General features: G+C 44.5%; 3 protein-coding genes across 4 annotated transcripts; all 3 read right to left on the minus strand.

Annotated features, from left to right (window-relative positions):
* Positions 1–209: 209 nt before the first annotated feature.
* Positions 210–5,715, minus strand: LOC148833954 (butyrophilin subfamily 1 member A1-like). Of its 2 annotated transcripts, XM_088916163.1 has the most exons (9): positions 5,426–5,703; positions 4,800–4,871; positions 3,420–3,767; positions 2,973–3,254; positions 2,451–2,558; positions 1,990–2,016; positions 1,638–1,664; positions 1,531–1,557; positions 210–268 (listed from the first exon to the last, which is right to left on the minus strand). In XM_088916163.1, the coding sequence occupies exons 2-8, from the start codon at positions 4,867–4,869 to the stop codon at positions 1,547–1,549; spliced, it is 873 nt and encodes a 290-aa protein (XP_088772289.1). In that variant the 5' UTR covers positions 4,870–4,871; positions 5,426–5,703; the 3' UTR covers positions 210–268; positions 1,531–1,546. The 2 variants fall into 2 exon arrangements, with proteins under 2 accessions (XP_088772289.1, XP_088772288.1); XM_088916162.1 differs by lacking the exons at positions 210–268; positions 1,531–1,557 and having other exon boundaries at positions 1,610–1,664; positions 5,653–5,715.
* A 1,350-nt stretch (positions 5,716–7,065) lies between these two features.
* Positions 7,066–12,648, minus strand: LOC148833955 (butyrophilin subfamily 1 member A1-like). Its single transcript, XM_088916156.1, has 7 exons — positions 12,301–12,648; positions 11,854–12,135; positions 11,332–11,439; positions 10,006–10,032; positions 9,644–9,670; positions 9,535–9,561; positions 7,066–8,438 (listed from the first exon to the last, which is right to left on the minus strand). The coding sequence occupies exons 1-7, from the start codon at positions 12,353–12,355 to the stop codon at positions 7,930–7,932; spliced, it is 1,035 nt and encodes a 344-aa protein (XP_088772282.1). The 5' UTR covers positions 12,356–12,648; the 3' UTR covers positions 7,066–7,929.
* A 3,289-nt stretch (positions 12,649–15,937) lies between these two features.
* LOC148833956 (butyrophilin subfamily 1 member A1-like) lies at positions 15,938–24,127 on the minus strand. The gene is made up of 8 exons (XM_088917094.1): positions 23,335–24,127; positions 22,591–22,938; positions 21,763–22,044; positions 20,881–20,988; positions 20,119–20,145; positions 19,783–19,809; positions 18,501–18,530; positions 15,938–17,493 (listed from the first exon to the last, which is right to left on the minus strand). Exons 1-8 carry the CDS (start codon positions 23,408–23,410, stop codon positions 16,964–16,966), a joined length of 1,428 nt encoding a protein of 475 aa, XP_088773220.1. The 5' UTR covers positions 23,411–24,127; the 3' UTR covers positions 15,938–16,963.
* Between the last annotated feature and the right edge of the window lie 3,304 nt (positions 24,128–27,431).

The raw sequence follows: 27,431 nt of genomic DNA on the forward strand, positions 1-27,431 counted from the left end.
GCCCAGTATCCCTGCTCAGGGGTGAAGCTGAAAGCCCCTTTCCTGCAGGCAGACTCTTTGGTCACTCCCACTGTGCACCACTCATTCACTTGTATCACCCAGTAATGGCGCCCTGAGGTGAAGCTCTCCCTGCTCAGGATGCAGCACCAGTGATTAAATCTCTTAGGATTGTCAGGAACATCTTTCAGCTCTCCAAACCGCACTCTCTTCCCATCCCCTGACAGCACCAGCTCGCACTGCGCGGTTTCGGGATCCAGAGTCAAATCCACTACAGGAAAAAAAAAAGAGTAAAAACCACTGAATTGCATTCAGAATGTAGTGCATCTTGTCATCTTTTTAATATGTTCCATCATCTGCACTGCGAAGTTCCTTGTTTGAAAGGGAAAGACACAGAAATCAGATATTATCCAATACAGCACCTTTTGGAAAGAAAAAGGAAAATGGATGTTGTATCATCGAAAGGATTCCATAAGGATTGTGTTCTTTTAACATGAGATCACACTTTTTAATATTTTGGAGTTCTGCAAACATTCAAATACATACCCCCGTGATTCTAAGGGGGATCACAGCTCCCTGAAGTTGATTAAACCCAACACTTTTGTTTGTGCTGTCTTTGCACTGGTTTGTGCCAATGAAAGTAGTATTTGTATTGCTTTGTGTATCTTTCATTCCCAAGATATAGTGTGATAATGTAATATTACATTCCTAAAATATCACATACTTCTGTCGCCACTGTAGGGAGGCTGAGTGACCAAAAAGGTGCTACAGTATATCTTGTGAATGAAAGCAGCACATATGCTACTTTGAAAGGCACAAACTGGCACAAACTCAGCACCAACAAAAGAGGTGGGTTTTATTGTTTGTGTTTGTAGATGGACCAACTCAATTGAGCTATTATAATCAGAGATTATAGTTCAGGCTGAGCCCTTCAAACCAAGTATCACAGTTTAAGTCAAGGTTTATGCCGTACAAATCAGCTGCAGAGCTTGCAAGTACAAAAAAACAGCACCTAGCTTGACATCACAATTTTACAGAAAAGTGTGCATACTGTAGTAGTCAGAAGAGCTGACAGACAGTTGTCAATTCCAAACTACATTTTAATGTTATTAAAGCTTAATTACATATTAATAAAACATGCATTATAAAAAATGTGTTAATAAACATGCAGTGAGTCATTATTAGAGGTTAGTTCTGATTACAAAATCTATATTCTATGTAGACAATACAGGTTACTATCCTATCCAAGGTCATTATCCTAGAGGTTCACATCCTTTTTCCAGCATAGACAGTGAATGTTTAAACAATGTGTTCAATATGGACATGAAAAAGTACAATTGTTTATGTATTACTTGATTAATCAGATTGGGTTAGTTGACTTAATTGAAGGTCAGATCACACTTTAGGAACAATTAATCAAGAAATACATATTATTCCAAAGGGATTACAAACTTTTTCTAACAACTGCATGAAAAAAATAGAAATGGAAGAAATCTGAAATATTCATAACTTTGTAAAACTGTTCTTGCTTACCAGCAGACCTGCAAAGCTACTCCCATTCTGAAACACAGACACAAACGATTTGTTAATACACATATATGCTTAAAAAAACAATGCATTTTCTTACATGATGTACATACCTGATTTACAGCAACATCTCACTAAATCTGGAAAGAAAGGGGGAAAAATATTTTTCAATAGGTGCTGCAAATACTGAATGTATCGTCTGATCATGTCAGGATAGAAACGACCATTTGTTTCTTATTAGTTACTAGAACAAACTCACAATTATTTGCAGAAATGTGGTCAGCAGTCTAAAAACTAGTCGAACGTAAGCTGTCCTATATACAGTAGATAGAAGTGATCCATCACTGCCACTGTTCAAGAATGGAAATGTCACAAGGTGTGTCTATGATTCTGGTCTTCAGATGGTTACATTAAGATGATTTTGGATAGTTTTCCACTTAAATGAAAGGAACACAAAGCACTTACCAAGTTCTCTGTGGAGCAAAGGGAAGTCTGTGAATAAGAAACAGAATTTACAGTTTCACCTTTAGTCAGTGTCTGTTAAGACTGTGATTGGTTTTGACTCCAGTGTAGAATCACTGAATGTCCTGCTGGAGTCTTAATAAGGAGCTCCTTCGTGGAAAAATGAAAATGAAACTCATTCTGCTTAAAAACACTGCTGTTGACAATAAGGGGAACCTTATACCTATGACCCACTTTCACAATGGCGAGAGCGTGTGTTCTAATCTGGGGACTAAGGCACAGAAGCAGATAATCTAGTTAATGATGGTCCCAGTGAAGAACAGGAACTGTCCCAGGCACATGCTTGGTCACATTTGAATTCATACTTGATATGATTTTTTTCTGTAAGAAACAGCATGCAATGATCACACTCTCTAATGGAATAGGGCCCTATTCCCTGGTCAATACATGTGCAAAATGTGTACCATGCAGTTTTCTCCAGTTGATGATCAGCAGAGCAGCTGCCCCAGCACTGAGAAAGAGAGTCAAGATGAGAGCCACCATCCACCCAGAAGGTCCTGGGGAAAAATCTCCTGCAGACAACATTGCAAAAGAACTTGAATTCATTACTGTATATTACCAGGGCATTTTAGGAAAGCTGGTCAAACTACTCTATGTAGCAATAAATGCTACAAGCCTTGTCAATATACTTAAGAAATCATATTGCTGCATTCCCTAAAAGGCAACACCTAACAGCAGTTGTGCTACATGGAGTTTTTAGAAAATATATAAACCTTAAACTTTAGTGATGATGGAAGACAGCCAGAGAGAAATACTGAGCTCAGAGCACTGGCTGTGCTCACATACTGTATATACAGTATCATTATAATTGAAATCAAAAGTAGTGCTTGACTTGTGCAGGCATTGAAGCTCTGTGGCACTGTGCTAGTGCCAAGCTTGTTACTGTATTATCAAAGAAATGCAATTAAAATACATTTACAACTTACTGGGTATGTGTAGCTCAGACCCCAAGTCAAGCTGCGGTACTGTGCTTCTCACCAGGCACGAGAAGATGTTGGACTCCTGTTTGACTGGGATGTAGCTGCTGACACTGAGGAGCCCTTGTCTGTCCCTCTCCACTCTGGTGCTGGACAGTGATGTCACATCCTGTCCATCCTTGTCTGTCCAGTTCACTGCAGGTTTACGGAACCAACCTTCTGACCTGCACACCAGCTGGGTCTGACCCCCTCCAGTGGAGTGGAGAGACACAGAGGGCTGGGTCCCCACACCTATGAGAAATTAGCACAGGAACAGGGGAACTCAGAATTAATGGAAAAAACAAATAGCCTCATGCTTAGACTTCATACATCATAATTGTTATTGGTCACTAGTGTGTGTTGCTCATTGCAGTAACAGCACCACACTATAGAAAACCAGGCAGTGAACAGACTTACCCCTCACAGCCATGTCAATCACAGCTTCCTCGTACCAGTTTGTTGATCTAACCATGCACGTGTACTGGCCATCATCGGTTCCTCGCACGCCCTTCAGGAATAGAGATGCGTTGCCTCTTGGGAATTCCTCTGGGAAGAGATCAGTCCTCCCCTTGTAGAATGGATTCTGATTTTGTAATCTAGGCCTTTGGTTCAGGTATAAAAACAGGGGTTTTGAGAAGTCCCCTCTAAACCACCTGATCTCCAGATCCAGCACACTGATGCTGGGCGAGAGGTAACAGGGCAGGACAGTGTGTTCACCAACAGTAGCAACAACAGGACCCGCCGGGCCCAGAACTCGGAATGTCTCTGGGAAGAGAAATAAAATATACCATACATCCATCACTCCATTTTCAAAACACTTCAATAAACACAAGGTTACAGGGGAGCCAGAGCCTATCCCAACATGCAATGGACACAAGGCAGGGTGCACTCTTGATGTGGAAACCAGTCCATAACAGGGCACACACACAGAGATAGAGACAGACACACCAGGGCCAATTCTCTCACAAGACAATGAACCGACTACCATAGTAGGTATTTAATCTAATAGTGTAGCACCCAGAGCAAACCCACAATAACATGGGGACAACATACACAATCCTCACACACAACATCCCAGGAATTAAACTCAGGGCCCCTTACGTGACTTCCTGTACACAAACAGGAAATAAATCAGAAGTGCTCTCTTCCTTCCCCCTGTAACAATTCTCTGCTCCCATTTCAAGACTCAGTGACATGGGTCTAAGATGTCTTTTGGGCCTGTTAATTCATTCAAGATCCAGCTCATGGGTCTATAGATCAGCATCAATCCTTCTAAATGCCATGTTGGCTGGGGAATTTGAAGTCCTTCTCCATCAATCTTTTAGAATCTAGAATGTCTTTGCAATGTACGGTCAATTTTGAATCACCATGGGAAACACAGATGGGCTCCTGTAACACTTCCACCTGCAAAGTGTTTGAAACTTTGACCCCCTGCAGGATCCTCTGGATCTGACAATGAGGCTCACACTGATCAGAACAGCTGTACAAGTATGTCCTTGACAGCTGGTGGCATAAGTTTGCATGTGTCCAGTGACTCTCAGAGGTCACCAATCCAAACTCTGCCCATGTGTGTGAGTCCCAGTCAGTCACAGGAGACAAGAGAAATGATCTAATCAGCCATGTTGTATCTCATATTATTTTATAATGTTTGGATTATATAATAGTGCTGTCTGATTCTGGTGCTCATAGTAGAGTTTAGGATACAAGACTGTGAGCTGCTGGCTGATGATCTCATCTTGATCAACGTGTTGTGTTGCTGTGTTTACCGTTGTTAATGTTTTCATTTTCTTGCTGTACCTGATCTTAAGACCGAGACCTGGAGGACACACAGCAGAAGCACTAGGATCCATCCCGACTCCAACTTCATCTCTGGAACAGACAGACAAGGTCCCAGTGAGAATCCTAGAGGGAAGAGCATTTCTCATGCACTGCTCTACAGCTCAGCCAACACAGACGATACAATAATCCAGTCTCGGGCAGTCCTCTTACAGTTCACTAAATCAATTTACCTGATGTCTATCTTACCACTGAGCATCTTCAGTCCAGTTGAGCCTCAGGTGTTTCAGGCTTCTTAAGCTTTGCTCTGACAATGTTCCGGGCTCTGGTAGAGAGTTTTGCTCTATGAGTCTACTTGGAGCTCTCCTGTATTCTTAGTTCTCAATTTCCTTAGTTTCTTAAGCGCTTTGAGAAGCCACCTTTAAAAAGGCACTTTATAAAATAGCATTTCTTATTATTTCCCTACTGAACCAGTCTACACACCCACCTTCAGCCTGAAGCTAAAAATGGCCCTGAGCTTGAACACACTTTAGTCAAATAAAGGGAATGAATCCTGCATGCTCTGTTCAATTACTCCAGACAATTACCAGCATGGTGTTAGTAAAGGAGATCAGATATACTGTTTATCTCAGAGATAGGATACTTACCTTCGAGCACAAATGAGTAGGTAAGCCAATAAGGCAAGCTAACAACTGTGGTGGCACACCAAGTTCATTTTAGGTTTAAGAAACTTCTATTGGGAGACCCCAACTCTCCTTCAGTTCCTTTCTTTTATACTCCTATCACCAAAGTAACTTTTAAAGTTCTGTCATTACAGAGTCAATCAGTTCAGAGCTCTATTCTTAGTTTTATCCATATCGACGACAGTGCTGACCTGCTCCTGCTGTTCTGGATCTCCAGTGAATCCAGATCGCTCCCGTCTCTAAATGCGCAACACCTCCTGCAGTCAGTAACGGCCACTGGCCATGAGGCTCCGTAGAGGGGAGGAGAAGACGTATCAGGGGGAGACACAGCCCGGAGACTGATATCTCAGCCCTGCAGCTTTCTTCTTGCCAGCCCCTGGCTGAACCAGTCTATCGCCCCCACCTCCAGATCGAAACTGAAAGTGGCGCTGCTCTTGAACTCACTCCAGCAGAATGAATAAACAAAGACTCCTGCACGCTCTGTCCAGACAGTTCCAGGCCTGGCGTGTGGGAGGGTGATCTGTAAATAATCAGTAGAAAACAAGGGCTAATAGCCACGCAAGACCACTAACTTTCTTTTGATTTGTCACAGCTTGTCATGCCAGAACTGTTGCCCCCCCCAAAATGCTTCAGAATGAATCTATCAATCTATTTTCCATCTCTCCATCCAATTCAGGATGTCGGGAGGAGAGCCAGCACCTATTCTAGCAAACAAGGAGCAGAGGGCAGGGACAGGATGCCCTGCACCAATATGCACAGACACTCCCACCCTGGTTAATTTATCCAGATGTCAATTAACCTTCCAGCATGTCTTTGATTGTGGGAGAAAACTGGAGGGAAATCCCTGCAAAGCTGGGGAGGAAGGCACTACTCCACAGGAGGCGAATCAGGTAGTGAAGGCAGGTGTGTCCAATTACTGTCCAGCAGGGGGAGCTATGTGCACTGAGCTACTATACTACACAGCCACTAATAATCAGCTTGTCTGAGCAGAGTCTTGAGGGGTGTGTTCTTTCTAAAATAACAGTGAGAAACTTTAAACAACACTTTGGAAAGAACTTTGGAAAGTACTTTTATTTTGTGTTTTGTAAGTGTTAAAATTCTTTGTATTATGTAATTGTATTTTGTTGTTATTATTTTATTATTTTTACTTGTGTTTTGAATAACAAAGAATTGACAGTGTTGGAACATTACTAGTAACTGGTGCTTATAAAGTATTTTAAAGCACCTAGAGGGTTTTGGTGAAAGATGTTTTTTTTTGTAGTTTGGGAGAGTGATTCTGTGAGATCTGGGGAAATAATACCTGATTTCTCCATTCTGTGCTTGAAATTTCTCAAAACAATTATTTTTAATTGTAGAGAATTGGGAATTGAATTTTTTAACAGAAGATCAGAGAGAAGAGTTACTTTAGAATGTCAAGAGAGATATTGCAGGGGAGTTGAAAGACTGAGCCTCACTTTTACACCCGGGGACACAGAGGCATCGTCTAGATGGGAGGAGTGTGAATTCAGACTGCAGGGGGCCAGACACACACCCCGTAATGCTCTTGGCCTGCTTTAAAACTGCTTGTTTGTAGAGGATTTAAGATGATTCGAATTGCCCCAATTATTTTGTTACTTATTTTATTACATACTGTATTATTGATGGTACCAAACCAGCAAATAAGACATTATAGTGTGCTCAGACACTTTCAATAAATGACTTATAGAAAAGTGTTAAATTAGTTTTATCTTAAAAACACATGACACATGTCTTAAGAATAATGACTTTTATAATCCTGGATGGGACACCAGTCTCTCACAGAGCACACAACACACACACACACAAGAGCCACATTTCCCAGAAGCCTATCAACCCATTGGTAAGTCTTTGGTTTGCAGGAAGACACTTGAGCTCCCAGACGAAATTCTCATGAACACGGTGAGAACATACAACTAGATAACACCCTAGGAATGAAACCCAGGGCCACTCTCCACCTTGCCAGGTTTGAGGTGCACACTGGGATCAGTAGGTATTTCATGCCCCTCAAACATCATCTATTAAGAACCACGTAATACGAGACAGATTCTCAGACAGACAGAACCATGTACCTCAGTACCTGTCTGAGTTACTATCATCTTACTCCACACCTCACAACCTTCTCTCTTCTAATTCTGGACTCCTGTGTGTCCTCCAAGCTTGTCTACACCCTAGGGGTAACACAGCCTTTTCCTGCTGCGCCCCAAAGCTCTGGAACTCTATCCCCAAGGATATCAAGGAGTCACTTTCCCTGACTTCTTTCAAATCAAGACTGAAAACCTTCTTTCACAGAAGGGCTTTTATTTATCTGATTCTGTGTATGCCCCTTTGCTTTCCTACTGGATGTGCATTTATACAGTAGGAAAGCCTTTTGTTTTCTTGCTGTTCTGTAAAGCGATTTGAGAAGAAACCTTTAAAGATGCTAATGTAAAAATAAAGTTTATTGTTGCATATTATCGTATCACAAGGTCTTTTTCTTCATCGATTGTTCGGAAAAAGAGGAAGAGCTTCTCCCCTTCGTTGAAGGCCATGTCGCGGAAGGTGTAGATGTGCTCTCTGCTCTCCACTTTGTAAAAGGAGACCTGCCTTTCCTCGATGTCCAGAAACACCCCCAGCGTCCTGGGCAGCAGGCTGGGAGAGAGGGAGGTCAAGGGTTCGGTGAGAGCCGAGAGTCGAGCAGCTTCCCGAAACAGGGTCCAGTAGCCCTCCTGGGGAAGGATGATGAAGGCACCCTTCCTCTTGACCGACTCCCTGGCGACTCCAATGGTCCACAGCTTATTCACCTCCACCTCCCAGTAGTGTCGTCCTGTGGTGAAACCCTCCTGGCTCAGGGCAGCAGACCAGCAGTCAAACCTCTCCGGGCTGTCAGAGACATCCCTGCTGTTTCCCCTGCGGACTCTCTTCCCGTCCTCCGACAGCAGCAGCTCCCGTTGGGCAGTGTCGGGATTCAGGGTCAAGTCCTCTTTGGGGAAGAAAAGCAGAAAAAGTCCTGTATTGACAACATACTTACTGCTATAGCTGGGAGTAGGAAAGAAGCAGAAACCAACATTGTAGACTGTAACTGTGTCATACAGTCATACAGAGCAACAGCCCTCAGCCACTGGCTCTGGACATTCAAAGTTTATATCCGTCCAATGTCTAGCTGCTTCTTCATGTATAGGGTCGCAGGGAGAGACAGATCCTCTCCCAGCAAGACCAGGTACACCCTGGGCTGGATACAGGTCCATCGCAGGGGAATGCTCCAGACAAAAATCAGCACACATTCACACCAGGGCCAGTTTGCCCCAGAAGCTGACTGACCCACCAGCATGTCTTTGGACCGTGGGAGGCTTCCTGAGCCCGGGGTCTGGAGGATCTCGCCCCATCACCCTTGGACCTCCATGTCTTGTCTCTCCGTGTGTTCCCCCCTCCCGGGGATTTTAACCGTGTTGCTTCCCAGGATGGATTCCTTGTTGATGGACTGTCGGACTGTGCCCTGACCTGCCTTTGGACCCGTTTGGATTTGGATGCCGTTCTTTGTCTCACCCGGTCACTGTCTCACGGATTGTCACTATTATTTTGTGCACTATTATACCCCTGTGTGTTCCCTTTTACCATGCCTCCTGTTTTCACCAGCTCTTACCGCATCGCATAGGGTCTACTACAAGATCTGACACGGATCTCAGTCCGTGTTCGTGACAGTAGTGGGTTCGTGTTCCACATTGGGTGCAAGGTTCTCTAATAACCTATACTGGGCAGCAGCAGTGTGGGGTGATGTTGGTGGCGGAGGGTCAAATACCTGTGACAACGGCAACAGCACTCGCACTATCTGCGCAGAAGGCAGGACTGGCAATCTACTTCTGTATCTTGCCATGAAAACTCAACACTATGGATAGTGACAGTGGAACTGTCTGTAGGGTCACCATGAGTCGATACTGACGCGACGGCACTCAACCACCACCACCACCCCTAAATTTTTTACCTTCTGTTAACATTCGATATGGATAACACAGGCTATGAAATCTAAAATCTACTAAATCAGAAATATTAATATATTAAGCAAAACTCTTCTTGCTTACCTGCTGCACTGCGCAGCCACTCCCACTCTGAAACACAGACACAAAGGATGTATTAATACATACAGACGCTTAACACGATCGAACGCATTTGCTTACAGGATGTACCTACCTGATTTACAACACCGTCTCACTATATCTGGAAAGACAAGATGAAAAAGATTCCTCATTAGGCGATGCAATGATGCTTGATCTGATCACATCAAAATGGAAATGGCTGATTTTGCTTATTAGTTACTGGAACAAAGTGAAAAACATTTGCAGAAATGTGGTCAGGAGTCTATAAAGACTAGTCAAACATAAAACATACATAGCTGTCATATATACAGTACATAGAAGTGATCCATACTGCTGTTCAAGAATGGAAATGTCACTGAGTTACAAAAGTGTGTCTGTTATTGTGGTCTTCAGATGGTTACATTAAGATGAGTTTTGTTAGTTTCCCACTTAAGTGAAAGGAACAAAGACACTTACCAAGTTCTCTGTGGAGCAAAGGGAAGTCTGTGAATAAGAAACAGAATTTACAATTTCATCTTTAATCAGTTAAGACTATGATTGGTTTTGACTCCAGTGTAGAACCGCTGAATGTCCTGCTGGTGTCTTTTACCAGTTCTTTGTGAAAAAGGATAAGGTTCAATATGATCAAGCTGTGCTATTGATCAATCAATCAAGGAACCAACACTTGTGCAAATCTGTTGATAATGTGCTTGAGTCACCACCCTACAGGGGCTATAGAAGCTACCTTACCATGGGGAAAGACTGAAAAACCTACAGATAGAACAACAAAGTAAACGATCTCTCATTCACCACAGTAGTGCAATAGCAGCACTGTCGTGACTCAACCTTGTATTGTTGATCAGGTACAAGATAAGAACTGTCAGCAAGTTGCACGGTCAGTGACGACTGAAGGTACAAGAGAAAGAGCTGGACTCAATATAATTACTTTCCTTATAACGATTATGCAAAGGACACCCTTGTAATAACACTGCTCGTACCTGAGTAAGAATCCAAGACAGTGAGACCCAGACACAAGTGCAGGCGAAGCAAGCAGACATTTGGAGTAGACCGGCATGGTAAACGAGCAGGAGGAAGTGAGGGAGGCAAATAAACATGGGAACAGAGCTCCAGCAGAATCGACGTGCCAGGTCAAAGTGACTTTAGCAGCCCACTTTGTAGCCAGGAGAGCACAGGAACAAAGCACAATGGAAATCCACAAACGAGGTCGAAGAGAAGAAGGTCGGAAGTTCACATTAGGGCTGATCCTAAATATTCTGCTCTCTCTGAGGTAGTGTGGCAATTAACTTCATACAGGTGGAACAGATCTCCTTCCAGAGCTCGTAGTCACACCAACAGGTCAAGCAGAGATTCTGCCGGTTGCCATGGAGATTCTAATGCATTTCCCATGATGGGATTTTGGATGCAGATCACATTAAATAATGTGGAGGCAGACACATTGGCTGAGCTTTCTTAATAAGGAGCTCCTTCGTGAAAAAATGAAAATGAAACTCATTCTGCTTAAAAACACAGCTGTTGACAACAAGGGGAACTTTATAGCTGTGACCAAGTTTCACAATGGCGAGAGTGTGTGTTCTAGTCTGGGGACTAAAATCAGGCAAAGAAGCAGATAATCTAGTTAATGATGGTCCCAGTGAAGAACAGGAACTGTCCCAGGCACATGCTTGGTCACATTTGAATTCATACTTGATATGATTTTTTTCTGTAAGAAACAGCATGCAATGATCACACTCTCTAATGGAATAGGGCCCTATTCCCTGGTCAATACATGTGCAAAATGTGTACCATGCAGTTTTCTCCAGTTGATGATCAGCAGAGCAGCTGCCCCAGCACTGAGAAAGAGAGTCAAGATGAGAGCCACCATCCACCCAGAAGGTCCTGGGGAAAAATCTCCTGCAGACAACATAGCAAAAGAACTTGAATTCATTACTGTATATTACCAGGGCATTTTAGGAAAGCTGGTCAAACTACTCTATGTAGCAATAAATGCTACAAGCCTTGTCAATATACTTAAGAAATCAAATTGCTGCATTCCCTAAAAGGCAACACCTAACAGCAGTTGTGCTACATGGAGTTTTTAGAAAATATATAAACCTTAAACTTTAGTGATGATGGAAGACAGCCAGAGAGAAATACTGAGCTCAGAGCACTGGCTGTGCTCACATACTGTATATACAGTATCATTATAATTGAAATCAAAAGTAGTGCTTGACTTATGCAGGCATTGAAGCTCTGTGGCACTGTGCTAGTGCCAAGCTTGTTACTGTATTATCAAAGAAATGCAATTAAAATACATTTACAACTTACTGGGTATGTGTAGCTCAGACCCCAAGTCAAGCTGCGGTACTGTGCTTCTCACCAGGCACGAGAAGATGTTGGACTCCTGTTTGACTGGGATGTAGCTGCTGACACTGAGGAGCCCTTGTCTGTCCCTCTCCACTGTGGTGCTGGACAGTGATGTCACATCCTGTCCATCCTTGTCTGTCCAGTTCACTGCAGGTTTACGGAACCAACCTTCTGACCTGCACACCAGCTGGGTCTGACCCCCTTCATTGGAGTGGAGAGACACAGAGGGCTGGGTCCCCACACCTATGAGAAATTAGCACAGGAACAGGGGAACTCAGAATTAATGGAAAAAACAAATAGCCTCATGCTTAGACTTCATACATCATAATTGTTATTGGTCACTAGTGTGTGTTGCTCATTGCAGTAACAGCACCACATTTTAGAAAACCAGGCAGTGAACAGACTTACCCCTCACAGCCACGTCAATCATAGCTTCCTCGTACCAGTTTGTTGATTTAACCATGCACGTGTACTGGCCATCATCGGTTCCTCACACGCCCTTCAGGAATAGAGATGCGTTGCCTCTTGGGAATTCCTCTGGGAAGAGATCAGTCCTCCCCTTGTAGAATGGATTCTGATTTTGTAATCTAGGCCTTTGGTTCAGGTATAAAAACAGGGGTTTTGAGAAGTCCCCTCTAAACCACCTGATCTCCAGATCCAGCACACTGATGCTGGGCGAGAGGTAACAGGGCAGGACAGTGTCTTCACCAACAGTAGCAACAACAGGACCCGCCGGGCCCAGAACCTGGAACATCTCTGGGAAGAGAAATAAAATATACCATACATCCATCACTCCATTTTCAAAACACTTCAATAAACACAAGGTTACAGGGGAGCCAGAGCCTATCCCAACATGCAATGGGCACAAGGCAGGGTGCACTCTTGATGTGGAAACCAGTCCATAACAGGGCACACACACACAGAGATAGAGACAGACACACCAGGGCCAATTCTCTCACAAGACAATGAACCGACTACCATAGTAGGTATTTAATCTAATAGTGTAGCACCCAGAGCAAACCCACAATAACATGGGGACAACATACACAATCCTCACACACAACATCCCAGGAATTAAACTCAGGGCCCCTTACGTGACTTCCTGTACACAAACAGGAAATAAATCAGAAGTGCTCTCTTCCTTTCCCCAGTAACAATTCTCTGCTCCCATTTCAAGACTCAATGACATGGGTCTAAGATGTCTTTTGGGCCTGTTAATTCATTCAAGATCCAGCTCATGGGTCTATAGATCAGCATCAATCCTTCTAAATGCCATGCTGGCTGGGGAATTTGAAGTCCTTCTCCATCAATCTTTTAGAATCTAGAATGTCTTTGCAATGTACGGTCAATTTTGAATCACCATGGGAAACACAGATGGGCTCCTGTAACACTTCCACCTGCAAAGTGTTTGAAACTTTGACCCCCTGCAGGATCCTCTGGATCTGACAATGAGGCTCACACTGATCAGAACGGCTGTACAAGTATGTCCCTGACAGCTGGTGGCATAAGTTTGCATGTGTCCAGTGACTCTCAGAGGTCACCAATCCAAACTCTGCCCATGTGTGTGAGTCCCAGTCAGTCACAGGAGACAAGAGAAATGATCTAATCAGCCATGTTGTATCTCTTATTATTTTATAATGTTTGGATTATATAATAGTGCTGTCTGATTCTGGTGCTCATAGTAGAGTTTAGGATACAAGACTGTGAGCTGCTGGCTGATGATCTCATCTTGATCAACGTGTTGTGTTGCTGTGTTTACTGTTGGTAATGTTTTCATTTTCTCGCTGTACCTGATTTTAAGACAGAGACCTGGAGGACACACAGCAGAAGCACTGGGATCCATCCTGACTCCAACTTCATCTCTGGAACAGACAGACAAGGTCCCAGTGAGAATCCTAGAGGGAAGAGCATCTCTCATGCACTGCTCTACAGCTCAGCCAACACAGACGATACAATAATCCAGTCTCGGGCAGTCCTCTTACAGTTCACTAAATCAATTTACCTGATGTCTATCTTACCACTGAGCATCTTCAGTCCAGTTGAGCCTCAGGTGTTTCAGGCTTCTTAAGCTTTGCTCTGACAATGTTCCGGGCTCTGGTAGAGAGTTTTGCTCTATGAGTCTACTTGGAGCTCTCCTGTATTCTTAGTTCTCAATTTCCTTAGTTTCTTAAGCGCTTTGAGAAGCCACCTTTAAAAAGGCACTATATAAAATAGCATTTCTTATTATTTCCCTACTGAACCAGTCTACACACCCACCTTCAGCCTGAAGCTAAAAATGGCCCTGAGCTTGAACACACTTTAGTCAAATAAAGGGAATGAATCCTGCATGCTCTGTTCAATTACTCCAGACAATTACCAGCATGGTGTTAGTAAAGGAGATCAGATGTACTGTTTATCTCACAGATATAGGATACTTACCTTCGAGCACAAATGAGTAGGTAAGCCAATAAGGCAAGCTAACAACTGTGGTGGCACACCAAGTTCATTTTAGGTTTAAGAAACTTCTATTGAGAGACCCCAACTCTCCTTCAGTTCCTTTCTTTTATACCCCTATCACCAAAGTAACTTTTAAAGTTCTGTCATTACAGAGTCAATCAGTTCAGAGCTCTATTCTTAGTTTTATCCATATCGACGACAGTGCTGACCTGCTCCTGCTGTCCTGGATCTCCAGTGAATCCAGATCGCTCCCGTCTCTAAATGCGCAACACCTCCTGCAGTCAGTAACGGCCACTGGCCATGAGGCTCCGTAGAGGGGAGGAGAAGACGTATCGGGGGAGACACAGCCCGGAGACTGATATCTCAGCCCTGCAGCTTTCTTCTTGCCAGCCCCTGGCTGAACCAGTCTATCGCCCCCACCTCCAGATCGAAACTGAAAGTGGCGCTGCCCTTGAACTCACTCCAGCAGAATGAATAAGCAAAGACTCCTGCACGCTCTGTCCAGACAGTTCCAGGCCTGGTGCTTGGAGACAAGTGGAGGAGACACTATCAGATATATCCACAGTGGGAGTGTCACTTTATTGAACATGACCAAGTGGAGCAGACACTATCAGATATATCTACAGTGGGAGTGTCACTGTATTGAACACTATCAGATATATCCACAGTGGGGGTGTTACTGTATTGAACATGACCAAGTGGAGGAGACACTATCAGATATATCCACAGTGGGGGTGTTACTGTATTGAACATGACCAAGTGGAGGAGACACTATCAGATATATCCACAGTGGGAGTGTCACTGTATTGAACACTATCAGATATATCCACAGTGGGTGTGTCACTGTATTAAACATGACCAAGTGGAGGAGACACTAACAGATATACTGTATCCACAGTGGGAGTGTCACTGTATCAGACATACACAGATTGAATTGAATTGGCATTATCTCAGACAAGCCCCTCTTGTGGCACGGTGTTGCTTTCTGCTTCAGTCCAACTGGTTATAAGAGACACCAAAATGATGGAACAAGGTTTCTGAAAATTACAAATCTCATTCCCCATTTTAACAGCTTAGCTGAAAGCAAATTGTAAAACACACACCATAGAAATTTAAAATAAATCAGCACATGATTAAGAACTTGTCTGGAGCAGAACCAAGAAGATGGTTTTCTTCCATGACTGGATGGAGATCTACTGACACGTAGATGAGGGAGTGAACACTCCAGTGTGTATTAGGAACACCTCATGTACAAGTGTTTTGTTCATGTAGGTGTGGAACGCAGGGAGGACAGGAAGAAGAAACTCCTTCTTCTGCACATGGGGAGTACTGTAAGAGACCATGGATCTCAGGTCAAAACCTGAACAGCAGAGCCAACACTAAATGACTTAGAACACCTAAATAACAAATGACACAGCTATCAGTAGGTAAAGGGGATCATACAGTCATTGAAAGTCTGAAAGAAAAGTATCTGTCCATCAACTGATATTATACAGTTATTACAAAAATCGAGAATACCAGAAACAGTGAGCAGGTTAAACAATTAAACTAACCATAACCCCAAACTTTTAGAGATTATGGCAAGAATATTCCTAAACAATTCATATAATTTGAGGCACTTGCTTTAATCTTTGGCACAGCTTTTGTGAAAATGGTTTAAACAAATCAGACATACTGGGTGAAAAAAATGTATTAATTCAAAACATGGAACAAATATGCATTGAAAATATGCTATTTACAAACAAGGCCTTCGTCCTGATCAACCATAACATCCAAAGATTTCTACCAAGCGTTTGAATCCTTTGGAACATCCAACACATCCAAAAATAGAGATAGAGATAATCCTGATTTCCATACTGATCAGAATACAACCAAGAGTTAAATCTCCTAATACATAATCTAGATGCTACAAAATGAATGAGAACATATCTCCGTGTTCTAAAAACGCATCTACTAACCAGGAGAGCCTGTTTTTAACCTAGGGATTCACTATACAGGAAATCAGAGTTTTCTAAACACAACAGAATGGCAAGAGCTCTTAAAAAGGTTTAGATGCGCAACTCAAATCTGGTTTTAAAGGATGGTCAGAACAAGGACCTGACTGCCTGTTTTTATCCTGTGCTGTTCAGCTGTTGATAACTTTTAATCATTTACCCAGAACTCAAGTAACCAAGGTAAACCAGACGATTCCTTGGATCAGTGTCTCAGTCCCTCTTCCATTCAGCAAACACCTCAGTTCCTTTCTTCATTTGAGCTCCTAAAAACTACAAATGTTGACAAGCTAAGTGTTTGACTGTCGTACCTAGATCCTTGAGACATCAATAACTGTAACAATGTATTCCATATAAAGGATATACTGCAATTGTTAAAATGTTGCATCCTACCACACCTTTCAGATTGTTGTGCAATTGTGGAGGAACCATTTGAGTCAAAATTGTAGAATGGTACAATAGTCTGGGGGCTCAGACTTCGTTGTAATCCAGAATTTGCACAGTACTGTACTCTGGATACATCTGTTACCGATGAGCTACTATTACAATTATTGCTACTTCTATTGCCAAATAAGAAATTATCTTAATACCCATCATAACTGAAATACAATAGCATGAGTCATTCATGAGCAGAGGGATTAACTCTACTTTCTGCAATCTGCAGGAGAAAGTATAGTAAGGACATTAGCATTATCCAGGGTCCGGAAAAATGGGAAGAGCTTCTCCCCTTCCCTGAACTCCAGGTCAGAGAAGGTGTAGATGTGTGCCCGGGTCTCCACTCTGTAGAAGGAGACCTGCTTTTCCTCCACATCCAGGCACAACCCCAGCCTTCTAGGCAGCAGATGTGGGGGAAGATGGATCTCAGGGTCGGTGTGAACAACAAGATGAGAAGGGTCACATTGCAGAATCCAGTAACCTTCCCTGGGGGTTAAGGAGAAAGCTCCTTTACTCAGGGCAGACTCTCTGGTGATTCCTATAGTCCAGTGATCGTTCACCTTCACCTCCCAGTAGTGTCGCCCCGAGGAGAAGCCCTCCTTGCTCACGACAGCGGACCAGTGGTTGAACCTCTTGGGATTGTCAGAGACAACTCTCCAGTTCCCCCTCCGCAGTACCTTTCCACTGCCTGATATAATGAGCTCACAGTGTGCTGTGTCAGGGTCCAGAGCCACATCCGCTATGAAGGAAGAGTCAACAGCCTTAGGAAAACAGCTTCAACAGCTGTGGAATACAAACACTTAATACGACATCGCAATCTAGGAAGGCATATCAAAATTACCTTTTATTAGCTTTTTTGCTTGTTTTGGGGAAAATGATTTTGGGGATTTTAAAGTGGTTTCATTGTTTTAAACATTCAGTGAGCACATCAAATGCTCTTTCAGGGAACCAGATGTGCACAGATAATGAACACACTCTTAAACAGAGTTTATGTACTGATCACACAGGCACGTATCAGAGGATGACATTAAGAATGTGCAGTTGAAATCAGTGAAGCATGTTACAGTGGTTGGTTGTCCGGAGTGCTGTGCAGAGGTTTATGGACTGTAACTCAGATTGCACTGTCGAAATGGAACCGCAGTACAATTCTGCGCAGTCGCAGTGGGCAGGAGCAGTCTGGAGGATCTAGCGATGATTTTGAGAGATGAACTGGTTGACCAAGCTAAAAACAGCCACAACAATAACGACAGAGAAGACTCAGGGTAGTAAAGCCAAGACAATGGTGAGAAGAAATTCTCTAACAAGGACAGTAAGAAGGCAGGAGGGGCTGGTAGTGGGCATGTAAGCCCTGCTGTCAGGCTGGTTCCCCACAAGGAGAGGCTGAGGGGAAAGGCAGTAGTGATGGGACAATAGGTTTGGGAGGTCAGGAATCTGTTTTGTTGAAATCAGTCGAGTTACAAATAAGGTTTATTCCCTGCTGGAAAGAGAACAGACAGCGTTTCAGGTGTGGAGCTTTATGCAAGTGTATGAAGCCTGAAGAAGGCTCCAGAGCTGAAACGTTGGCATGTTCTCTTTCCAGCGTGGAATAAACCTTTACCTGTTCCTCTGCAGCCTATGTTTGCCGATGCAGCTGCCGCCTTGAACTTCAACAGATCTTCAACCTTAACTTCTCTCTAGTACCCTACAGTGACTGTGTGAAAACGGACTTTTAGTGCTGCAATAACAGATTATAGCGTCTCTGCTTACCGGGTTCCGCACTGCACACCCACTCCCACTCTAGAACACAGAAACAAAGACACTGTTAGCGCAGTTTCAGGAGTTAATGAAAAGGAAGAGCTCACTGCTTTTATTGGACCAAGGCAAAGTTTTATCTGTCATCTGTATGTCAGTGAAGCTGTGGCTTGTAGCAGCATGAAAGGATCTCAGTACAACAGGGGAAAGGACCTGTACACGAGAGCGAGGAAATGTTTTTGCAGTTCCCGTTACAGAAAAGTAAAGCTCATTGTTAGTGATGCAAACCATGAACTTTATTCAAAAAGTAATAAGCTACATCACATAAATATTACAAATATAAAACATGAATTCTCCATTTACATATTATTTATATTATGAGCTTGTGAAATAATTCCAATAAAAACTTCAGCAGTTCAGTCCAACCCCAATTCATTCTTCTCTTGGTGGAGAAGAGGTGTGCTTTGATTCACGAAACCTGCCAGCCCACCTGTTAGGAAGGGGCTTTTGAAATCCCCCGTCTAATGAGGAATAATTCAGGGGGCAGCTTCAAGTTTGATGACTGGGCAGAGGAAGGGATTGAATCTGCAAGAAGTGTGATATTTATATCAAAGTGGGTGGAGTGGGTGAGATTAGGGCATGACCTGCTCTAGAACTTCGGTTTATAACTCCAATAATGTGTAACTATGTAACATTTTCTCAATTAGAACATAGTGCGAATCCTGTATTGTGTGTGCTGAAGTATTGTTATATTAATAATAATTGCTTTTCCACTCAAAGCGCTTTACAGGTAATGGGGATCCCCACCTGGATAATGCAACGGCAGCCATAGTGCACCCCACACATCAGCTATCAGTGGAGAGGAGAGCAGAGTAATGAAGCCAACTCACAGATGGGGATTATTAGGAGGCCATGATTGGTAAGAGCCAATGTGAAATTTGGCCAGGACACCAGGGTTACACCCCTACTCTTTTCGAGAAACACCCTGGGATTTTTAATGACCATGGAGAGTCAGGACCTCGGTTTTACGTCTCATCCAAAGGACGGCACCTGTTTACAGTATAGTGTCCCCGTCACTATACTGGGGCATTAGGACCCACACAGACCGCAGGGTGAGCAGCCCCTGCTGGCCCCACTAACACCTCTTCTAGCAGCAACCTTAGTTTTTCCCAGGAGGTCTCCCATCCAGGCACTGACCAGGCTCACACCTGCTTAGCTTCAGCGGGTTGCCAGTTGTGAGTTGCAGGATGATATGGCTGCTGGATATTATTAGCCAGTCCCACACAGTGAACATTACCTGATTTACAACAACGTGTCACTGTGTCTGAAAAAAAGCAGATACATTAAGTTGCACTTAACAAGACATTGTTGTAAATAAAGTAATTGAATTTATATATATATAACTATAGTATTTTAGAATTAGACTAGAAAATACAGCATTGAACACTTTATAATTGAAAAGTTCCCCCAGAAGTGGTGCTTACAACTCATTGGTAAATCAGAAACTGTTCTGGTTACCCACAGTTGGAACTGATCAAGAGTGTCCAGTTGGTACATCTGAACAGCTAGAGAAACATCACCTGTCAATTCTCTGCTGTGTTTGTTTAATGCAATGTGGACATGAAACACTCACCGAGTTCTTTGTGAAGCTGGGGAAAATCTGCAAATGAAAAGAGTTACACTTTCATTTCTACCCACACATGAGAGTGTTTAGTCACACTAAATGGAAGACATCCAAGCCACTTTTGCCCAGCTGTACTTAATTGTTGTCACGCCCTGTACTCCTAGAGGGCGCTCTACTTCACTCCTGTTCCTAGTTCCCTGTGATTATTCATGTCTTTCTGGTGTGTCTTGTTGTGTAGCCTATTTACTTCCTGCTTCTGCTCTGCTCCTTCGCTCATCATTGATGTTCGGATGTCCTGAGACCCGCCTAGCACCAGGTCGCCCCACATCCGCTACCTGAGGGCATAGGTTTCTATACGGCATTCCTGAACAGCTGAGCCCCGGCTAACCCCCGTCTCGCCGCTACGCATAGGGTCTTTATCGCTCTTCTGCCATTCCACGGCTCGTCTTTTATCGACACCTGTGACAATTGTAGTTATTCCCTGGATCATACTATACAGGTCCTAGAAATGTCATATGCAAAAACCTTCTCTTTTCATATCATGCATCTCTTCTACCCTCCATCTCCACCCATTGAGCTGTCCTTTGGTTCACTCCTCACCCAGCACACGGGTTCCAGCCTCCTTGAACTACAGCCAGAGGGCTGGCTTTCAGCCTAGAGGTAAAGCCAGATGTGACGGTACCTAAAACACTCAATAAAAATCCTCAAACCCACCTAAAGGTCTTATAAAACACATCTATACAGACACAAGCCGATAGTGGAAAAACACACCGTGCAGTTTCCGCCACTTCTTAATCAGTAGATTGGTCAACCCAACACTGAGAATCAGAGTCAAGAGGAGAGCCACCATCCACCCAGATGGCCCTGGGGAAATGTCCTCTGCAAAACAACGGCATGGAAAAGATAGCTCAGCTCTGCTTTCATCCTTAATAGACAGCATTAGGAAGCCTGTCTACAATCTTTCCCAAGGGCTGCTCCAGGGTTGCCCCTGTTAACTAGAGCTGCCGGATTGATCGTTCATGATCATCCAACCCTGGTCCTGGAGGTCTGGCAGATTTTCTAAGTCTAAGTCTCTTCAAAGCACCAGCAGCCTGGTGGTCAGGAAAAAAACAGCCAAATTGATCCACTTAAGCCAATAACAAGCCGCTTGAGATCATTCGGATCCGAGCTGGAAGGAAAACCCGCCGAGACTCACCCACCCGCCCTCCAGGACCAGGATTGGATACCCTTGGATTTTCCCCATTTGCCATTTGTAATTTCCCCCGGCCATCAGGCAAATCAAATACAACATTTCGCCTTACCTATGCACAGGTCACAGAATGCAAACTCGATAATACAAGTCGATAATAAAAGTTGTTCAGAGTGGAGATATGAAGCACAGATGCAGAAGACATAAATGCACAAGAAGAAAGAGGGAACAGTTGTAGAAATCAGATGATGCAACCTTTTCACACCTATTGGGTCAGATTGCTCTGTAACAACAGACAGGAAAGCATTATGGACGAGCCATTCAGCCTGGGTTAGCAATACTGTTCAAAAAGCATTTCCTGAACTACTGCAAGGACAGTACAGGAGAGGCCTCACTAGATCTACACAAGTGCCATGCATGTTACAGTATCGCAATCTAATATTCAGAATGTGTTCAGGACTCACCGCTTATGTGGAGGAGAGACCCCCTGTCTGGATAAGGCACTGAACTTCTCACCAGGCAGGAGAAGATGTTGGACTCCTGTTTGACCGGGAGGTAGCTGCTGACACTGAGGAGCCCCCAACTGTCCCTCTCCACTGTGGTGCTGGACAGTGACGTCACATCCTGTCCATCCCAGTCTGTCCAGGTCACCGCAGGTGCAGGGAACCACCCCTCTGACCTGCACACCAGCTGGGTCTGACCCCCTCCAGTGGAGTGGAGAGACACTGAGGGCTGGGTCCCCAGAGCTGGCAGCAGTCAGAATACAGGTATTTAGACTTCAGAGACAGTTTTTAAACAGACATAATAGATTTCTAAGCTTTAACAGGCTAGCCTGTCTGTTCTTTTTTCTTATTTTAAGGGGCAAACATGTTTAGTTACACCAAGGGTCTTTCCCTTTCTTTCCCCTTTGTGTGTGGCTCTGTACTCATGAAGAACAAATACTTTTTGCCACGTCCCTACAGTGTAGCCAACATTTTTAGAGTTTTGTTTTGGAGACAGCAGTGAATCAAAGAGTTTACTGATGATCTTCAAGAGTTTGAAGATGGCCATGTTGGCATAAACAATATGGCATTATTTACCTTACAGGTTACCCTACTTCTTAGCACGGAAGTGTGACTTCTGAGCTGAAGAATTGGGCAGAGTTTGCTCAAAGCTGTCTGGTATCTAGATGGTAACGTCATGCCGTGGTTTCAACATATTTTTTTGCCTGGTATTGAGTGACTTATTTGACATTAAGTGACACTGCAGTAACAACACCACACAATAGAAAACAAGTCACAGAACAGACTTACCCCTCACAGCTAAGTCAATCACAGCTTCCTCGTACCAGTCTGCTGACTGGACCAGGCAGGTATACAGGCCATCATCGGTTCCTCGCACGTCCTTCAGGCTTAGAGAGGCGTTGCCTCTTGGGAATTCCTCTGGGAAGAGATCAGTCCTCCCCTTGTAGGACGGGAGCTGATAATCAAAGAGATTCTTATGTTTACGGTATAAAAATACAAGTTCTGAGAAGTCCCCTCTAAACCACCTGATCTCCAGATCCAGCACACTGATGCTGGGCGAGAGGTAACAGGGTAGGACAGTGTCTTCACCAGCTGCAGGAACAACAGGACCCGCCGGGCCCAGAACCCGGAACGTCTCTGGGAAGAGAAATAGAATGAAGTCAGGGGTCGTCATCGTCTTTGGACTAGAACAATTAGTGCCACAGTGAGCGCCACAACTGAACGGATTGCTTACGATTTCATGTGATTTCACAATTAACCCAAATTTTGATTCTAAGATAGGCTAAGAACTTATCTACATGCACCCTCCTGGGACACAAAGGTTATCCTACAAAAGCCCTCAATGCATGTGATCCAAGAAATCTAATGCCCATCTCACACTGCAAGTTCTTTCTAATTTCATTCTTTTGCTTTCCTTATTCCTTTAATCAGATTTTTAGTCACATATCAAACTTTATTTTCTTTCTGAGCATATCATGGCACTTGAGCCCAAATGTATTTTTCTTCACAATAGGAAAACACTCCTCACGGTACCGGATATTGAGACAGGGATCTGGAGAAAGGACAGCAGAATTATTAGAATCCATACTGACTCCAACTCCAACTTCATCCCTGGAACAGACAGGCAGTCTCCCAGTGAGAATCCCAGAGTGAGGAGTGTCTCTCACACAGCTCTGAAGATGAAGCAGCACTGACGACACAGACAGTCTCCCAGTGAGAATCCCAGAGTGAGGAGTGTCTCTCACACAGCTCTGAAGATGAAGCAGCACTGACGACACAGACAGTCTCCCAGTGAGAATCCCAGAGTGAGGAGTGTCTCTCACACAGCTCTGAAGATGATGCAGCACTGACGACACAGACAGTCTCCCAGTGAGAATCCCAGAGTGAGGAGTGTCTCTCACACAGCTCTGAAGATGAAGCAGCACTAACGACACAGACAGTCTCCCAGTGAGAATCCCAGAGTGAGGAGTGTCTCTCACACAGCTCTGAAGATGAAGCAGCACTGACGACACAGACAGTCTCCCAGTGAGAATCCCAGAGTGAGGAGTGTCTCTCACACAGCTCTGAAGATGAAGCAGCACTGACGACACAGACAGTCTCCCAGTGAGAATCCCAGAGTGAGGAGTGTCTCTCACACAGCTCTGAAGATGAAGCAGCACTGACGACACAGACAGTCTCCCAGTGAGAATCCCAGAGTGAGGAGTGTCTCTCACACAGCTCTGAAGATGAAGCAGCACTGACGACACAGACAGTCTCCCAGTGAGAATCCCAGAGTGAGGAGTGTCTCTCACACAGCTCTGAAGATGAAGCAGCACTGACGACACAGTATCAGGGGGAGACACAGCCCGGAGGCTGATATCTCAGCCCTGCAGCTGTTCCTCCTTCCAGCCCCCTGCTGAATAACACATCCACACCCAGCCCGAAACCGAAAGTGGCGCTGCGCTTAAACTCTCTCCAGCAGAATGAACAGAATGAATCCTGCACGCTCTGTGTTTGTAGAGGAGATTGTATAAGTGAGAAATGAGGGATAGTGAGCGAGGGAGACCCATATTTTTCTTTTGATGTGGCACAGCTCCGTTACAAAACGCCTGGCGATCCATCTGTTTCCTATCTGCTTTATCCACTTCAGGGCTGCAGGGAGAGCTGGAGCGTATCCCAGCAAGCAACTAGAGTAGGGTGGGGTACACCCTGAACGGGATGCCACTCAATCACAGGGCACACACACACACACCAGGGCCAGTTTTTCCCAGAAGCCAATTAAACCGGAGCACCCAGAGGAAACCCATATGAACACTGGGAGAACATGCAAACTCCACACAGATAACTCCTCAAGAACTCAACCCAGGGCTGCAACGCCAACCTGACTTGAAGCTGGTATCAAATAAAAATATTTTTTACAGGCCAAACAGCGTATTCATCGATACTACCTTCCTGAAATAAAAGGGCCTCTTTTAATGGAAATGTGCAGCTAGGGTTTTGTCAGCTACTTCATTGTGAAGACTGTTACTTTGACTGATGTGGAGTAAGTTCTTGGTCACAGCCATTACTTGCTCAAAAAACACAAAACTAATCAAGAAATGGTTCCAGCCAACGAGTCTCCACATTTCGTCTCGCTCCTGAAGAGGAAGGTTTTGAGGATATACACTGGATATTTCAGTAAACCACCCTGCATCCCAGATTCAGCAACGAGAGAACGGCAGTGAGGATGAGAGACTTGGTTTCCCCTCCAGGGTGTTTATTGTCTTTCATTAACAGCAGGCAGACCGACCCCTGAGAGAGAGAGAGAGAGAGAATGGGACACCTCCCAGAGCGAGACACAGGGAAGATGGGCAGCCTCCTTGCACAGGGCGAGGCAGGAGGGAACAGATGCAGTCAGGGCCCAGGTCGAGAGAGACGTGGGGCACTGGGGGGGAGGTGTTTGCAGAACATTACATGCTCCTCATCCCTTGGAAGACAGCTTAGTCCTACAACAACGTCGTCCTCCAGGGGCAGACCAGGCTGGGGACCAGGTGTCAGGCTACAACGCAACATCAGGCTCTGCCATCGGCCGCAGGTGGATCAACTCCCTCACGCAAGGCCTCAGGCAGAGGCAGAGAGAGGACACTAGCGGTCTGGCAACCTGGCCTCTGTAGGGGGCCAGCAGGCCCTGGTGAAGTACCACCAACATGGGGGTGGGCAGAGCAGAGCGGTGGCACTGTGGCTAAGGATCTGTGCCTGTGGCTGGGAGGTTGCTGGTTCAAATCCCAAGGCTGGCAGATTACTCCTACTCTGTTGGGCCCCTGAGCAAGGCCCTTCACCCCAACTGCTCCAGGGGTGCTGTATAAATGGCTGACCCTGCGCTCTGACCCCCAGTTTCTCTCCCTGTCTGTGTGTCTCATGGAGAGCAAGCTGGGGTCTGTGAAAAGACAAATTCCTAATGCAAGAAACAGTAGGTGGCCAATAAAGTGATCTCATCTTATCAAAACCCTTCATGATCTATGTGCTTCTTGACCCACTCGTTAACTGCTAAGCTAGCTAACCTGTTGCACCAACCTTAGCAACAGGGATCGCCAGACAGAGCACACTAAATTCACATCATGACAATTCTCTGGAAATTTAGAATACTAAGGTTCATACTTGACTAGATGATCAGAATTTTCATGATACGCACTAATGCATAATTTAAGTTAAGTCATCAGGTTGGAGCGGTGGCTCGTATCATTAGCCTATAAAGGCTACAACACCAAGGATTTTTTTATGGACATTATGGCAAAGTAGCCTGGGAGTACCCACAATGCCTTCATCTGGGCCAATCCGGCAGTGTGTCAGAAGGCAAGAAACAGCTACGGGGTGAAGGCAGCTCTCCCCTTCCTGCAAACCTGTTGAAACGTGTGAGGGATCAAACATTTCCCTTATTTCACTACTTTGCTTTTACTGTGTTAATAAATTCACTTGCATCATTTTACAAACGATCCTGCTAGAATAACGGTAAATTACTAACGGCAACTTACATTGCGAGCTGGCTACGTGCCCAGAACGGGAGGGTAGAGCCAGCTTCGTACAGCCTGACCAGAACTGATTAAAGGAACCCAAGAATATTCTTACAGTTTATCACGTACCAAAGCTAGCAGTCTTGGCTTTACCCCATATACGGCATGGAATTGTACCGAAACTGTTCTGGGTGGGTTTTCCATTTGTGATTTTGTATAAAAAGTGTCCTTCTGCATTAGGGAGTTGAATCAGTGCTCTATCAGCTTTTGCTACCCTTTGCACATGTAATAAAGGAAATGCCTGCTTCATGCACACCCAGATCGCGCCTCCTTTTGTTGGGCACAAGACCTGTTACTAACCCCCACACAGTGGCTAAGAACAAGACAACACCACACATCAGCGAACCCAGAGGCTGATGGAACACAACATAGGTCTCTGGAAAAGGCGCATCTGCGGTCTTCATAAGTTGTCAAGTGGCATCAGATTTTCACCTCAGTGCTGCTGTGACAAGTGGGGATGTAGTACTGCATACCGCACTGAGAGCAGGCAGACCCCTGTCCACTGATGATAGGGAAGAAGGGCAGGAGCTTGAAAATGTCCTAATGCCTGATCCCACAGCAGAGGGTGTACACCAGGCTGGTGTGGAGGCTAGGCAGAGCCCCCCCCCCCCATCATTACTACCATTTTCAGAAGTATGTTTTGGTCATCAGTTGAAAGAACCTGTATTTGATTGTACTTGAGTCAGTCCCTGTCTGGTTGAGGGGAAAAAAAAAAAAAAAACACACTGCACAGCCAGCAGGAGTGCAGAAATTTTTAATACAGAACTGAATTTACTACGCTTTAGGTAAGAACTGTGGAAAAATAACAGATAATATACATTAAACACACACAAACAGTTTACAAATTGGCTCCAGGCTGTGTCTTCGTAAAAAGACAAATAACGAATTCACACACAGTCGGTTGCAAATAGAAATCTACAACCGAGTATGGTCCAGACATGCTCACTGTACCTCACCTTGTTCAGAAAGCTGGATTATGGGCACCGATATAGACGGCCGGTGAAACTGTGCCTCAGCCACAGCCGGCGGTCTCGCCAGAACATCAGGTTTTCTCTTTAGGTCCATGAGCTCCGTCTGCTGCTTCCCCCCCCCCCTTTAACC

The sequence above is a fragment of the Atractosteus spatula genome, chromosome 5, assembly GCF_055471065.1.
Source record: "Atractosteus spatula isolate fAtrSpa1 chromosome 5, fAtrSpa1.hap1, whole genome shotgun sequence".
Taxonomy (NCBI): domain Eukaryota; kingdom Metazoa; phylum Chordata; class Actinopteri; order Semionotiformes; family Lepisosteidae; genus Atractosteus; species Atractosteus spatula.

What these genes read in the sequence shown, in the direction of transcription:
- LOC148833956 (XM_088917094.1), bottom strand. Translation starts at nt 23,410, where the DNA reads ATGAAGTTGGAGTTGGAGTCAGTATGGATTCTAATAATTCTGCTGTCC. An exon ending in GATTGACTTAGCTGTGAGGG is followed by an intron (nt 22,045 to 22,590) that starts GTAAGTCTGTTC and finishes GACTGCTGCCAG; the next exon opens with CTCTGGGGACCCAGCCCTCA. An exon ending in GGTGTGCAGTGCGGAACCCG is followed by an intron (nt 17,494 to 18,500) that starts GTAAGCAGAGAC and finishes CTTCCTTCATAG; the next exon opens with CGGATGTGGCTCTGGACCCT.
- LOC148833955 (XM_088916156.1), bottom strand. Translation starts at nt 12,355, where the DNA reads ATGGTTAAATCAACAAACTGGTACGAGGAAGCTATGATTGACGTGGCT. An exon ending in TTTGCTCCACAGAGAACTTG is followed by an intron (nt 9,671 to 10,005) that starts GTAAGTGTCTTT and finishes TTGTCTTTCCAG; the next exon opens with ATATAGTGAGACGGTGTTGT. An exon ending in GAGACGGTGTTGTAAATCAG is followed by an intron (nt 9,562 to 9,643) that starts GTAGGTACATCC and finishes TCTGTGTTTCAG; the next exon opens with AGTGGGAGTGGCTGCGCAGT.
- LOC148833954 (XM_088916162.1), bottom strand. Translation starts at nt 4,869, where the DNA reads ATGAAGTTGGAGTCGGGATGGATCCTAGTGCTTCTGCTGTGTGTCCTC. An exon ending in GGTCTCGGTCTTAAGATCAG is followed by an intron (nt 3,768 to 4,799) that starts GTACAGCAAGAA and finishes TTCTCTTCCCAG; the next exon opens with AGACATTCCGAGTTCTGGGC. An exon ending in CAACTGGAGAAAACTGCATG is followed by an intron (nt 2,017 to 2,450) that starts GTACACATTTTG and finishes TCTTATTCACAG; the next exon opens with ACTTCCCTTTGCTCCACAGA.